At 52.1% G+C, this 12792-nt stretch overlaps 1 protein-coding gene across 2 annotated transcripts in view; it reads left to right on the top strand.

Annotated features, from left to right (window-relative positions):
* Positions 1-6096: 6096 nt before the first annotated feature.
* Positions 6097-12792, top strand: part of FADS2 (fatty acid desaturase 2) — a 35499-nt gene continuing 28803 nt past the window's right edge. For both annotated transcript variants that reach the window (XM_058526699.1, XM_058526698.1), the window contains exon 1: positions 6097-6318. In XM_058526699.1, coding sequence (XP_058382682.1) covers positions 6112-6318 — 207 coding nt within the window. In that variant the 5' untranslated portion in view covers positions 6097-6111. The remainder of the gene's footprint in view (positions 6319-12792) is intronic.

The following is a 12792-nucleotide window of genomic DNA, read 5'->3' as shown; positions in this document are numbered from 1 at the left end:
CAGGGTCCAGGCTCTGAGTGCCAACCCTTTGGTGCTCTTAGACTCAGAGTCACCCTCAGACTCATGTGTGTGTTTAGTGATGTTGGATCAGGTCTTGCCATATGTTTGTCTTGGTTGTTGTCGATAACTAGATCATAGATGAAAGGGCACTGACCTCTGAGTCAGAAAACCTGAAATTCTAGTCCTTGTTCTTCCGCTCATTTACTACCTGGCCTTGGTCAAGACCCTCAACCTTGTTGGGCCTTCGCCATCTTGTTGGTATAATGAGGTCCTTCCAGCTCGAAAAACTATGACATTATAAAAGGAGCAAATGCACTTGAACTTGGCAAACTTGAAGCTCTCCGACGCAGCTCTTTCTCATAGCAGAGGAAGGTCCATCCCCTGACATTGCCTGCCTTGTTCTCTCTGTGCTTGGCACGAGTAGGCACTCAATAAACAGCTGTTGCATGCATGAATGAATGGTTTAGGCTTTAACATTTACCATTTGGACACTGCTCTCAACAAGGCAGTGCAATTTGGTGGAAAGGGCATGCGCTACAGAATCAGACAAATTCCATCTCTGCCTATAAGCTGTGGGACCTTGGGCACGCTATTTAACCTCTCTGAGCCTTAGTGTCCTTAGTGGTCCTTGCAGGGTTAAAATACTTAAGAGGATAAAATAGTTAAGAGCATTAAAATAGTTAATGGATTTAACACACTGCTTAGTGCATAGTAAATGCTCAGGCAATGTTAATTTTCAGTACTGGTAGCCAAAGAAACAAATATTGGCAGTGGCACCGAAGCCTGGCACTAGTGATAACCATAACAATAACAACAGCAATAATAATAAATCTGCTATATTGGGTATATTACTTCATAGACTGTCAAGTGTTTTTATTTTTTATTGTATTTGTCTGATTTTTGTCTTCATAACCGTGTGAGGTTGGTATTACCTCCATTCTACAGGTGAGGAGACTGAGGGTTAGAGAAATAAAGTGAGGGAGCCGGCCCGGTGGCGCAAGCGGTTAAGTGCGCGCACTCCACTGCGGCTGCCCAGGGTTCGCTGGTTCGGATCCCGGGCGTGCACCGACGCACCGCTTGTTAAGCCATGCTGTGGCGGCATCTCATATAAAGTAGAGGAAGATGGGCACGGATGTTAGCCCAGGGCCGATCTTCCTCGGCAAAAAAGAGAAGGATTGGCATCAGAAGTTAGCTCAGGGCTGGTCTTCCTCACAAAAAAAAAAAAAGAGAGAGAAATAAAGTGACCTGGTCATAGAAGGTCACACAGCCAAGAGGGGCCAGAGCTTGGGATAGAATCTGGGCATTCTAATTCCAGAATTATCTGGAGTCCAGCTTGTGATCCATCATGCCATCATCCTTCCCTGACAGGGACACAGAGGGACACATTGTAAAAGTGCACAATGATCTTATCTGATGTGAGAATCGAAGATTAGACACATCCCACCCAGCCTGTGTTCCCCAAGTATTCTAGAATGGGCATCATCTGTTCTTCCTTACACTGTTTTCCCACTAGATAAAGTAAGCATTCTTTTTATATGCCTCCTTGTGTTAGTTCTCCTCTTCAGGTCTCGAGGGGGTGCCTCTTATTTTGGTGTTCTAGGATTTAGTGATCAAGTCTGATTGCCCCTTAGCCCTTCATTATTTCTTGTTCTTCTTTCAATCTGCAGACTAATGAGGAACATCCTTTGCAGACTAAGGAACATCCATTTCCTTAGTCATTAGTTGGCTTCACGATCAGAACTAGTTGGGGTGTTCCTACCATGATTTTGCACAAAAATAAGGTAATTTCCCCCCAGCTTCCTCTCTGATGACATCCTCTATTTTTTTAGCCTTTTGGGTTGGAGCTGCAGGCAAGGCCAATGTCTTTGGGGAACTCTATCAATAAAAGAATAAAAGGGGCAGATGGAAAACGCTGACAGAGGAAGCATCGGTCCAACACAACATTTTTATCAGGGTGGGAGGCAAGAGAAGAGAAGTATGAGACATTCTGGAGTTCGGAGACTGAGTGACAGGAGGAAGAATGGTGCCATTAATAGAAATGAAGAAGTTAAAAGGAAGGGCTGATTTTTGGAAGGGAAGATGACAAATTCAGTTTTGCACCAGAAACAGTGAAGATTAGACATGGATAGGCCCAAAGAACACATTTGGGGAGAACTGTCCCTTGACTCAGGGAGGTTACATTGAGTTTGAGCGCTAGGGGGACATTCCACTTTGCATGAGTAGGAGGTAAGTGGATGTAGAGTTGAGATATAGACTCTTTCCAAATGTGGTCCCTGAAAGAGAAAAATATCGAGTGAGCCAAAGGCCAAGAACATTTAAGGGGGGGGAGGAGAAGGAAGAGAAACAGATGGAGGAGACAAAAAAGGTGGGACAAAAATTCCAACAGTAGAATCAGGATTGTGTATTGTCAAAGAACCAAGGGAGCATCGCATTGCAAGAGGAGAGGGATGTCAGCCTCCCAGACGCCTCTCAGAGGCCTGAGAAGGGGCGACTGGACTTGCTGGTGACCTTTCAGAGAGGGTTCTAGAAGGCTTGCTGGGAGCAGGGTCTCGGGTCCGAGTTCTAGGTCTCAGCCTACTACCTGCTGGTTGAGGGGCCAGACTTGTTATCTCATTGAGAATCTGTGTCCTCATCCACAAAGAGGGAGTAATAATACCTACCTTTGGACTTGGTGGGAAGAATGAGATCAGGAACAGGAAGGATAAGAACCACTGGCTACTGAATGCTTATTCTGTACCTGGCATTGTGCCAAGCGCTTGTCCACCATAAGAGGGTCCTTTGCACACCCCAACCTGATAGGCTAATAGGAGGGATTGTTATCACTACTATTAGAATTGGAGAAGACTGTAATGATCCGAGAAATGAATGGGAGACAGAAAGTAGACCCAAGGAGGGTTGACTACGCGTTCACAAAATTCAACAATAAATGGACTGTGAAAGATGGGGGCCACGGCTTGAGAAAAAGTTGACTTTGAAGATTTTTTAAAAATCAGGGGCAATTTGGCCATATTTATCAACCAAGGAAAGGAAGAGACAGAAGGCGCCAGGAAGAGCATTCTGCTTCGGCCAGCTGGTCTTCTGCCCGTGAGGTGCTCTGTCAGAATCATATTCCTTCTCCCTGCTCCAGGGGCTGCTCCCTTTGGGTGTCTTTAACTTTCACTGTCCCTCTGATTAACTTCTCTCTTCGGTTCCAGGACCCGGACAATTTACCAGCAGACATCAGAGACTCCTTGTGAGGACCATGGAAACCCCTCTCACCCATTCTTTGGGGACTGGTGACGCGGGCTCCATCCCTCCAAGCTGTCAACCAAGCACCTCCCCACTCTGCCTAGCTTTTCACCCACTTGGCTGGCTGAGAGGGCCTGGGCTCCAAGCCACCCAGGCTGGTCTCTTTTGTCCCTGATAAAGTGCAATGTTCACAATGAGGTCCTGGCAAGATCCCCAGGAAGCTGCAGTCCTTGGTACTGCTGCAGGCAGTGGGGAGGGATTCTGCAGGGCAGGAGGAAGCCATGGGAACCTTGTCCCTCTCTGAGATCACTCCTTTTCCTAAGTGACTCTGGGGTCAGCTGGCATCTATGGCGTTTTTTCTAAAGGGACAGTCTCATCAGTCCATCCAAGCAATGAGAGCAATAAATAATACAGCAGGCAGAGGGCAGATGGGGCAAAGCAGTGTCTAGTGTGCGCTCCAGGCTTCTAAGGTTCTCTTAGTTCAGGCTCCCTCCCCTTCTCCCTCCTGGAGCGCTATGGTAGCCTCTGAACTGATCTTGCTGCTTCCAGAGTCTCTCCCCTACATCCCACCCCAGCCCCAACTTGCCTCCTTAGTTCTCTTTCGGCACCATAGATCTGGTCATGCATGTTCCTGCTTTACGAAATAGCCCACCTCCTCCAGGATAAAGTCCTTCATCCTTACCAACTTTTCCAAGTTTCAACCCTGCCTACATCAGGTTGCAGCCCTTCCTCACCGTTCATTCATTCATTCATTCATGTCTTCAGCAAATGTTTCTCAGGGCCTACTCTGGGTCCTGGTATGCTGGATCTCTGGGAACTCCACACCCTGGCCGGTCCACACTTCTTGCCCACCCTAAACATGAAGCTGGCCTCCATGCCTTCTCACATGCTCTTTTCTCAGCCTGTGAGGCTCCTCCATAAGATAATCCCTGGGTCTCCCTTTCAGATATCACTCCTTCTAAGCTTCATGACTTTTTAAAATTTTTCATTAGAGTAATTTATGTATTGTGTTAATCCCCCCTTTGGAAAAATAATCTTAGTTATCATTTCAGTAAACGTTTAACAGGCATAAAAGTCAGTTTATTCTCCCAGGGTGCTTGCTGCGTCCTCTTATCTTGTGAGTAAGGCTTTTTGGTCTGGAGGTCTGTTCCCGCTCTTCAAAGCCAGAGAGGCCTTGTTCTCTTCCTGTCTGGAGTTTGTGGCGTGAATGAAGGACGGTAGGGACTGATATCTGAGTGATATGCCAGGGTCTAGAGGAGGCCGACCACTGTGGGAACACCTCCCCCACTGCCCCACCCCCCACCAGTGGGCCAGCGATCTTTCTGCCCCTCCCGCATCAGGTTGCTCCCCAGCAGTTTCTACAAGGGTTCCTTTCCACTAACCTCATTAGGGGAGAAGGAGTGTGCCGTCTGGAAGGGGCCCAGCGGTGCCACTTGCTAACCATGCGCATCTGGCCCTTTCATCTTTCTTAAACCTCAGCCTCTGCAGGTTAAAGTTAGATATAACAAATATGGGTCCTGTTCACCTCACAGGGCTGGGGTGAGAAGCTAATGACGAGAGTGCCACCACACTGGAGCACCTGGAAATCATCCCATTGAAACATGAGGGCCCCTTATTAACTCCGGATTCCCAAGGCCATCCTCACCCCGCCAGCTCCTCCCGTTCATCCTTACTTCCCACTTATCGCCAGTCAGCCTTCCGGATCCAGGGGTCTGGGTGAACCCTTTCTCTCGGGGCACTGATCCTAAGCAGCTCCATCCAGCTGGGGTCTGGGGGCCTGCCCCCAAATATCCTTTTCATATCCCCATCTTTACTTCTGGAGCCTGTACAACACCACTGCCCAATTAATCATATGTGGTCCTGTATTGCTTCCAATTTCTGTCTCCCAACTGAGTGTAGGGCAAGGACCGTGTTCTGTCGCGCCCCGGCTCCTCCCACCATGGCGCCCAGCACAAGGAAGCAGAGCAGCGGTTCCGCGGTTCTTTTCTAAGATCGTCTGATTACAGGGTTCAAAGCCCTGGACGAGCCCGAGGCCGGCTCGTTTCTCCAGGAAGATGCAGGAGAGCGCCAACGTGGAGAGCGCGGACAACGTGGAGATGCTGGAGGAGGGGAAGGGCGTCACCTAGCCAAGCCAATGCCAGAGCGGAGCTCGCCAGCCGCGAGGCTCGGCGCCACCCGCTCGCTCGCCAGCCCCGGCTGTTGCACGCCGCGCGGCCGAGCCCTCTTTGTGCCGGCATCAGGTGCAAACCTCGCGAGCGCGGGGCGTGCGAGCCCCCGCTCGTCCGCGCTGCTCCTCTGGGATCTCCAGCGCCCAGGGCTGGAGCGGGGTGGGGGAGGAGGTCCGGCACGTAGCTGGCCAAGCCGCCCGGCTCAACTCCGCGCGGGCGGGCGGGCGGGCGGGGGAGCTGGGGACCGCTGCTCCAGCCCGCTGGCCTTCGAAAGATCCTCCTGGGCCAATGGCAGGCGGGGCGACGCCTCCTGATTGGTGCAGACGCTCTGCTGATCACTGTGGAAACCCGGGCGGTGGGGAACGCGGGAGGATGCTGAGCCCCGGGCGGGGGGAGCCGGAGGGGCGGGCGGAGGAGGTGTCGAGGCCCTGAGCTACCCGGGAGTTTTTACCCGAGGCAAAAGTCCCTAGAGGGCTGGCGGGCGGAGGGAGGGGCGAAGGAAGGGGACCGCTTGGGGGCACTGGGAAGCCAGGGATATTCCGGAGGGAAGGCAAGGATACTCCCAAGCGCAGGCGAGGAGGCTGGGGGCGGGGGCGTGGTTGGGGGGAGGAGTAGGAGAAGACAAAAGCCGAAAGCGAGGAGGGCTCCGGCCGCACACACCGGCAGCCGGCGCAGGGAGGCCGCAGTGCACGGGGTATCCCTGTCTGCAAGCAGCATGGGGAAGGGGGGGAACCAGGGCGAGGGGGCCACCGATCGCGAGGTGCCGATGCCCACGTTCAGCTGGGAGGAGATTCAGAAGCACAACCTGCGTACCGACAGGTGGCTCGTCATTGACCGCAAGGTCTACAACATCACCAAATGGTCCAGCCGGCACCCAGGGGGCCAGCGGGTCATCGGGCACTACGCGGGGGAAGATGCTACGGTAAGGGTTTGGGGGCTCTCCCGCCACCTTTCTCTGCTGCAGGCGGGAGTCAGGAGCCTTGGGTCCCAGGGCGCCAAACAGACCTCCAGTGCTGAATGAAGCTTGGGGCGCCCAGGAGGGAAGGAAAGTGTGTCTGCTGCGTTCATCCCCCGCCCCGAATCCGGGTCCTCTGGAACAGATGGGCCAACTTGCTGTGGGGTTCGGATTTTCGAGCCTGGGAGGCAGCGCCGCGGTGGCGATCTAAACGGTAGAGAACCGTGCGGGATCTACCATGCGCACTGGGATCCAGCGGTCCGCTCCTTCCGCTGGGTTCATCCGGGTCCAGGGACTACCCACAGGAATCACTCGGGCCCTAGGGCTTTGGCGACCCCAGTGTGGAAGATGGCCGCCCCTGGGCGCCGCAGAAAGGAGCGGGAGAGGAGCCAGGTGTGGGACTCAGCGCGCGTCCCTCACTCTCCAGCCAGACTAGGGGGCGGGGAAGGAAAGCTTGCTCCCAGTCACGGCTCGCTGCTGCTTGGATTCTTGTCTAAGAAAGTCCGCAATGGCTGCCTGGGAGGGACCGCCTAGTAGCTCCTGTTCCCACGCTTTCAAAGACTAACAGGACCCACCCCACGGGTCGGCGTTCTTGGGGAGCGGGTTGGGGAATTGGAAAGAGAAAGGGCTGGAGTTTGCAAAGCCCAGGTCGAGAGGGATCTTGAGCCGCCTGGATTTAGCAGCACTAGGCTGGCTTGGCAACAGGTCCAGCTGCACCCGAGGTTACTCTGGGCGGTCAACTCAGTGGTCCTCTGTTTTAAAATCCTGCCAGGAATGCCCTTCCCTGTTCTTGCATTGCTAACGGTAGTCGGGCCGGGGAGCCTCCTGGGAGCCCGGGCTGCCCATCCCACCTGCACCCAATGTGTAGCTCTGCGATTACACAGCACCCCCACGGTGTCCCCCAACTCCCAGTCTGAAATCCTTGCATTTCTTTAAGATGCAGCTGTAGCCCCATGGACTCAAGTGGGAGGGAAAAGAACAAGTCAAGGAGAGAAGAAAGGCGTCTCTCTTGGTGGCAGTGAGCTGGGGGGAGAGAGAACCTTGGGAAGGTGAATAGGGGCAAGGCTGTGGGAGGGATAAGCTTGACATAGCACATTCCACGTGGAGCTGGCATGCTGACCTATTGGGCTATTGCTGTCCAAGCTGTTTGGGCCCCTGTCCTTCCGTGGAACTGTTGACCTTCTTACCTCTTCCTCTCATTGGGACAGGCCTGGCCCCGGGGGTCAGACCAGGCAGTCGTGATCTAGGCTGTTGACTGGCTTGCTGCTTTGGTGAACAGGGTTCAGGCATATTCAAGATTGAGAAGAGGGTCACTGATAGGCTCACTCCCTTTTACCTGCTTGTGAACACTCTTAAGCCCTTAGGGCTCTGCTGCTGATCATACTACTTAGGTGAATATAAGGTTTGCAGACACCATCAGTGCATCTCACTTAGATACTCCCACACCGATGTGAAGAGGTTGGATAAAGGGAATTCCTAAATAAAAGACCTTTTGCCTCCTGGTTGGAGGTCTTTGCACTATTCCATGTTGCTGGACTTGTGCTAGCCTGGTCACCATAGGTAAATTCTAGAAGATTCCTACCCTGGTCAGGCCTTCACCAAAAAGTTTCCTGGAAGGAAAAGTCAAATATGATGGATTGGTCTGATTATTCCCTAGTGTTAAAGAAACATATTTTCTTATGTGGAAAAAAATATATTTTCTTATGTGGTGAAGCACTTTTTAAACTGTAAGCCCTAGATAAGTGCAATGGAGAATTATCAGACACGTGAGAATAAGAGTGAGGATTATGTAAGAGCTAGAAGGTAAAGTAAACAAAGAGGAATTTGGAGGAAAAAATTTAAATCTATGTCAGCTTTGTTTTGTGTGGTAAGACATAAAGACAATTCCTATCTCCAAGGCTTACTGCCTTCCAAGATAAGACTTATAGGGCCTGAAATGCACTAAGTGGGGATATAGTTGAGTAATGGTGGAGTGAGCAACTGGATTCTCTCTCTTTTTTTTAATGTCTGCGACTAGGTTGGAAAAAGGCCATGGAAGTGTGGAGTGTATGGGAAGGGGTTTTGAAGGGAGAGGCAAGAACAGGCTAGGAATCAAGAGACCTTCGTCTTTAGGCTGTTGAGCAGATGGCTTTGCCCCTTGGGACGTGAACTTCTTCCTCAGAGCTTGGGGACTGACAGAGTCTTTATGGTCCCTGAAAGTTTGGGGAGGGACTGGTGGCAGATAGAGGTTGCATCCTGTGGAACACCTTGATGCGCTCTAATAAGCTGATCACAAAGCAGTAGTGTCCTCGCAAGAGGCTGGAAGCCTTTCTTGTGACAATTCTGGGCCTCAGTAGGGAATTTTCCTGTTTCTGAAGACCAGACCTCGGAAGTCAGGACTGCCTCTTCCCCAAAGCTATGACCTTGTCATTTGGTCCTTCCGCGGAAATTAGAACTTGGCCTTGCATGTCAGAATAAAAGTCGCTTCATTTTGGCAGCTCACAAAGCACAGTCGTACATATTACCTGGTTTAGCCCTCGGATAAACCCTGTGTCTCTCATTGCTCTTAGGTTTAAAAACCTTGCTCAAGCGCTCGGGCCTAAACTCAGGATCTTCCGTCACTGAGTCCTCGCAGCCCACCTCCCCTTCCTCCCTCCCTTCCTTCCCGCTCCACCTCTGATCTCTATCCCTCTGGTCCTTTGGCACTTCTCTGGTCTTCTTCTTGCTCTGGGCAAAAGGAACCCTCATCCCGAGGATGTCTCTGCTCTTTTCACGACAGAGTCTCACCACTACAGAACTTTCCCTGCTCGGACTTGTAATCTTCAGCAGTGGTTCATACAGATTTATTCAGTCTCTCCATGGTTCTGAGCTGGGCCCTGGCACAAAGATGAATAATTCACAGACAGTGACCACATCTACTGGGTATACTTCCTTCCTTCCCCTCAAGCTGAAACTTGAATCCAGACCCTCTGCCTCTGGACACCAGCTCCCGCCCACCTGTGCCCCCACTCCTGCCTTATCTGGGCAACTTTTCCTGCCCTGTCTGCATGGGTGGCCTCTTCCAAAGCAGGGAGGTCGGGATTCATTCCATCTTCCATCCTGTTCCTATGCTGTTCTTGTGGCAAGGCAACAGACTGAAGATGGAATGAATCTCCATCCTTCTTTAGACAGGGCAGGAGGGTCTTGGTATTTCAAGGCCGAGGACTTGGGTTTGCGTCCCAGCTTTATGAATTCTTAGGCCAGGCACTTACCCTGAACTTCTCTGTCTAGGTCTATGAAATGGGAAGATGATTATCAGGCTCAAATGGGCTGTGCGTGGGATCATTCTTTATACATCAGAACTCTAGATAGGTGTGAGGGAGCATCCCCGGGTGTCTCTTAGCCTCGTGTGCATGTGTGCGCGTGTTTCCAGCACACATCAGCAGGGACATTCTCGCCCACCACCCTTTGGACACAGAGCACTGTCCCACCAGCCTCCATTGCTTCTTTCCATTGGAGGGCACATGGCACAGGGGCTTCCAGCCCTGCCTGCATCTTTCTGCGGTGGAAAGGAAGTCAGCGTCCGTATCTCCACCCGAGAACTCAGGGTCCCTCCTCTGCTTCTCCCTCTCTAACCACTTGTTCCACAGCGTCCCCGTTCCCGGGGCTGCTGCCTGCGTCATTGTGGGCCCTGAGCTTCCTCCTCCTGCTCTTCCCGCGTCCTGGGCCAAGTGCCCGGATGTGCAAGGCTGAGTTAGAGACTAGCCTTGCTCTGCAGAGAAGGTGGAGACAGCCAGAAACAAATCATGGCACCGGATGCTCCGTGTGGGGGGAGGAGCCGGAGTGGGGCCGGGGCAGGGAAGATGTCTTCCTGCAGAAGTTGGCTGGCACTGGACTGGGCGATGGCCGAAGCAGGGACTGGTGAAGGCCAGGAAGTGTGACGCACACACGTCTTCCATTTGGCAATCTGGGTGTTCTGGCCCTCTCTCCTGCAGCCTGACCTCCTCACACCCCCAACACACTCACCTGCCCTACTGGGGGTGGCTTCAGCTTCGCTCTCAACCTGTTTGCCACTCCCTTCTCCTCACTCATGCCTGGGGCCTTCTTTCTGGAAAGTCTTTGGCTTCTCTCCCTGTCAGACGAGAATAGAACCTGGTTCCAATTCCTGTTCCAAAATCAACGTTTGAATTGGCTCTGTCTTGCTCTGCCCCATGGCCTACCTTGTGCCAGCCAGATACTTCTGTAACCAAGCAGCAATTGGGAACCTCCTGCAAGTGTGTGAAGTGCATCTGTGACACTTTGAAGGGGGAGACACAAAAAGTGATCAACTCTCGGCGGGGGAAGCTTATTTTGATTGAGGCCTTTGTATTAACAGCAGAAAACTCTAGAGTTAGGCACACCTGGAGTGTGACCGTGGGCGAGTAGCTTCACCTCCCTTAGCCTCTTCTCGTCTCCGAAATAGGACCTGCCTCACAGAGTTTGGTGAAGATTAGTGGGTTAAGTGTGCAAAGCCCATGGCTCAGTGGCTGACCTACGTCATCTCAGCATGTGGCAGCTCTACCAACCACGAATGGGTTGTGGGTGCTGGAGAAGGTGAAGAGTTCTGGTGTTCTAGAAGCATAAGCCCAGTGGTGCAAAATGGCAGAAGAAGAGAATAGTCTGAACGTGACTGCAGAGTGGAAAAGCCTCCTGGGATTGGAGGGTGCACAGCTGTGGGGTCCTGGGTCCCCACATTCACTTGCGAGCCCTCCTGTCAGGCACTGTTGGAGGCACTGGGGTTATTGAACAGGACAGGCGTGGCCCTCATGGCCCTTATATCCAGCAGGGGAGACAGACAAGAAAGAAGTGAGTACATAATGTAGCTTATGACCTTGATAACTGCTATGAAGAAGATACAACAGGGCAATGTCCCAGAGAAAGCGTGGGGCTGGAGGGTGGCTGTTCCAGATGGGGTGGTAGGAAAAGCCTCTTTGAGGTGCATCCCAAAGGGAGCTGGCCACAGGACGCTGTGAGAGCAGGGCTCCAGGCAGAAGAGCCGAGCGAAGGCCCTGGGGTGGGAATGAGCTTGGTAGGTTCAAGGGATTCCCACTAGGCCTACTTGGAAGGCTGTCGGATCTACCATGGACAGTCAGACAATCAACAGCTTTCTACACTGGCAGAAGGCATGTGGTGTGTGGGGAAGTGTGCCTGAGTCAGGTGAACCTGGATCTGATCCTGGCTCTGCCACTTGGAGCACGGGACTGTCACCTTCCTGCGCTCCAGTGTCTTCATCGGTAAAGCAGGGCTTTGAGGCTTCAGGGAGGGAACATAAACAACGCTCCTGGCTCCCGACCTGGCACGTGGCCCTTCCCTTCGCCAGGCTTCAGGGAGGTAAGGCCCCCTGACAGCCCTCTGGAAATGACCGAGGAGTGGCCGCGGTCAGGACAGGAGTCTGTCTGCCTGCTCCACCAGGTTCCTCAGCCTGGGCAGGGGCTTGGAGGCATGACGTGGACCTGGTGGGGGCCCGCGGGAGCTGACTGCAAGATGAATCCACTTGCAGACTATGGAATTTTACCTCTCAGTGAAAAGTAGTGAGTAATCATTGGGAAACCGTCTTACCAAGGGCTGCTCCTTCATTTCTCAAAAGCCACGGTCTGACGTGAGGAGGAGCAATGAAAGGCCTTTTTAGGCCCTGACTTTGGAAGGCAGTTGTGCTTGCCACTATCCCACCTGCACCTGGGCCCTGACTGTGAAAGCTCCTGCTGAGATTTTCCCCGACTTGGAACATCGGAGCCGGGATGGTCCTCACTTTGCAAAGGAGATTGAGGCTAGGGTGGGGGCGGCTGGCTCAGCGTGGGCAGAGCTGGTCAGCGCCGGACCCCAGGCCTCCTCACTGCCAGCCCAAGGACCCTGGAATAGCTGCCCATCTCTTCTCTGAAAATATACTTGATCTAATCCTCTTCGACCATCTCCTTCTGTTCAGCTAGAGGCGGGGGACACAGACTTTTAAAACTCTGGGCCCCAGTTTTCCTCGGCACAAAGTGTTGCTTTGTGAGTCTGTTCTAGACACAAACAGAACAAAGCCCAGGCAAAAGGACTTGACGCCAGGGATGCAGTAAGAAAACGGAAGAAGACTGGCAATTACCATTTCGAGACACTTCGGTGGGGGAGTGAAAACATTTTTATGAGTTGCCAGCGTTTTCCGCATTCCTCCTCCATTTTTTTTAAATTTTGAAATTTTCCAAACGTACTGAGATGTTGGAAGAATAAGTGAACACCTGTAAATCCTCAACCGAAATTTACTAATCTCAACATTTTGCCCCGTTTCCGTTCTTCCTGTTGATGCTTGTGCAATTTTCTTTTGCTGAATCCCGTGAAAATATGTTGCATGACTGTGCCACGTTCATCCCTAAATTCTCCACCATCTTCTAAGAAGAGGGACACTCTCTAACATAATCACAATACTTTTGTCATATTTAAGAAAATTAATAGTAATTCCTTAAT

The sequence above is a fragment of the Diceros bicornis genome, chromosome 31 (assembly GCF_020826845.1).
Source record: "Diceros bicornis minor isolate mBicDic1 chromosome 31, mDicBic1.mat.cur, whole genome shotgun sequence".
NCBI classification, from domain to species: Eukaryota; Metazoa; Chordata; class Mammalia; order Perissodactyla; family Rhinocerotidae; genus Diceros; species Diceros bicornis.
The sequence above is the reverse complement of the archived record's forward strand: the minus strand, read 5'-3'. Positions and strand labels throughout refer to the sequence as shown.